The sequence below is a fragment of the Mandrillus leucophaeus genome, unplaced genomic scaffold (genome assembly GCF_000951045.1).
Source record: "Mandrillus leucophaeus isolate KB7577 unplaced genomic scaffold, Mleu.le_1.0 Scaffold23, whole genome shotgun sequence".
Classification (NCBI taxonomy): Eukaryota; Metazoa; Chordata; class Mammalia; order Primates; family Cercopithecidae; genus Mandrillus; species Mandrillus leucophaeus.
Window position 1 is genome coordinate 3,470,879 of NW_012102365.1, and position 2,167 is coordinate 3,473,045.

The following is a 2,167-nucleotide window of genomic DNA, read 5'->3' on the forward strand; positions in this document are numbered from 1 at the left end:
GCCTGTAACCCCAGCTACTAGGGAGGCTGAGGCAGGAGAATTGGTTGAATCTAGGAGGCAGAGGTTGCAGTGAGCCGAGATCACGCTTTTGCACTCCAGCCTGGATGGAGTTTTGAAACATGAGCAAAACTCCATCTCAAAAAAAAAAAAAAAAAGAAAATGCTCAGCAGAGTGCTAGGACAATAAATATTTGTTAAATGTTAGCTTGCAGTAATTTATCCCGCTGCTAGAATTAGAGCTCAGGAGGGCAGGAGCGTTGTCTTTCTGTGACTGCTGCATCCTGTGTCTAGCGCAGTGCCTGGCATACAGGGCAGACTGTAAATATTTGCTGAATTTTCTTCTATTAGCTACTTTCCAGCAGGGTGTCAGGGAAGCTCCTGTTTGGGAATGTTCCCCAGGGGTGAAGGGGTCAAGGAGGATGGTGAACTGAATGTGGGAGTTCCTGTAGATCTTAGAATCGTCTGTACTTGAATCTTGACACTATGTGGACACCCGTTGATGGGACTCTCCTTTCTTCCTCTAGTTTAATGGACTCTCTCTCTCTCTCCTCAGCCTCTTTTCCTTTCTACATTCCTGCCCACCTTCTTATCTTTACTTCTTTTTCATGTGTCCATTGTTAGACTTTCATCACATTTGTGATCTAAATTGTTTATTTTTTTCATGCAGGGGTTATGGTTTTGTGAAATTCACAGATGAACTGGAACAGAAGCGAGCCCTGACGGAGTGCCAGGGAGCAGTGGGACTGGGGGCTAAGCCTGTGCGGCTGAGCGTGGCAATCCCTAAAGCGTGAGTCCTGCAGGGAAGGTAGAGGGACTCTAGACTCCCCGCCAGACACTCCTCTTTTGTTTGCTGAGAATCAAGGCATCCATACGCTGGATGGGAGGCTGAAGGGGGATTCAATTCAAGTCACAAGTACTGAATGCCTGCTGTTTGCCGGGCCGTGGGTGCTGGAGTTGAACTAGCCCCACTCCTGCAGAAACTTACAGTTGGGGATAGAGTATGATTTGGAAAGGCTGATGCATTCAGACATACTGGTGACAGCATTGGAAAAGCTGTTTGGCTGTCCATACCTGATGTCCTTGCTCTTTGCCCAGTAGTCCCACTGTTGGGAACTTATTCATAGAATTAATAATATTTGAGCAAAGGGAAAAAAATCACTTCCGGTTTTAGCCTTATTTATATTAATGAAACTGCAACCCTCTTGTGAGTGTTCCATGCTGTGGGAATGGATAAGAATTAGTATTCCAGACACTCCGCCAGGCGCAGTGGCTCACGCTTGTAACCCCAGCACTTTGGGAGGCTGAGGTGGGCAGATCACCTGAGGTCAGGAGTTCGAGACCAGCCTGGCCAACATGGCAAAACCTCATCTCTACTAAAAATACAAAAATTAGCCGGGCATGGTGGTGCATGCCTGTAGTCCCAACGATTCAGGAGGCTGAGGCAGGAGAATCACTTGAACCTGGGTGGCGAAGGTTGCAGTGAGCCAAGATGGCGTCAGTGCACTCTGGCCTGGGCGACAGAGCAAGACTCCGTCTCAAATAAAAAAGAAAAATATTCCAGACACTCTATAGAACATTATATACTTCACTATTATACCTGTCATGCTAGGTAGAAAATCTTTTTCCCTTACAACTCCAGACTTTTCTCTGAGTAGGATTTTTTGTTTGTTTTTTTTTTCCCTGAGACAGGGCCTCAAAGTCACCCAGGCTGGAGATCATGGTTCACTGCAGCCTCGACCTCCCCAGGCTCAGGTGATCCTCCCATCTCAGACTTCTGATTAGCTGGTACTACAGGTGCACACCACCATGCTTGGCAAATTTTTGTATTTTTTGTAGAGATAGGGTCTTGCTTTGTTGCCCAGGCTGGTCTCGAATTCCTGGGCTCAAGTAATCTGCCCACCTTGGTCTCCCAAAGTGTTGGGATTACAGATGTAAGCCACTGTGCCCAGCCAGATCTTTTATCCTTTAGCCAAATTAATGATTCTCAACTGGAATGATTTTGCCTCCCAGGGGACATTGACAACATCTGGAGACATTTTTGGTTATCACAACCAAGGATGTACTAATAATGGCACCTAGTGGGTATCGGCCAAGGATGCTGTTAAACATCCTGCAGTTCACAGGACAGCCTCCCACCCCTCCATGTCAATAGATCCAGGGCTGAGAAA

The 2,167-nt window shown here is 46.8% G+C and overlaps 1 protein-coding gene across 1 annotated transcript in view; it reads left to right on the forward strand.

The window, feature by feature from the left end:
* TRNAU1AP (tRNA selenocysteine 1 associated protein 1) overlaps nucleotides 1-2,167 on the forward strand; it is a 44,429-nt gene that overhangs the window by 13,829 nt on the left and 28,433 nt on the right. Inside the window, exon 6 of the mRNA XM_011981733.1 lies at nucleotides 667-786. Coding sequence (XP_011837123.1) covers nucleotides 667-786 — 120 coding nt within the window. The remainder of the gene's footprint in view (nucleotides 1-666; nucleotides 787-2,167) is intronic.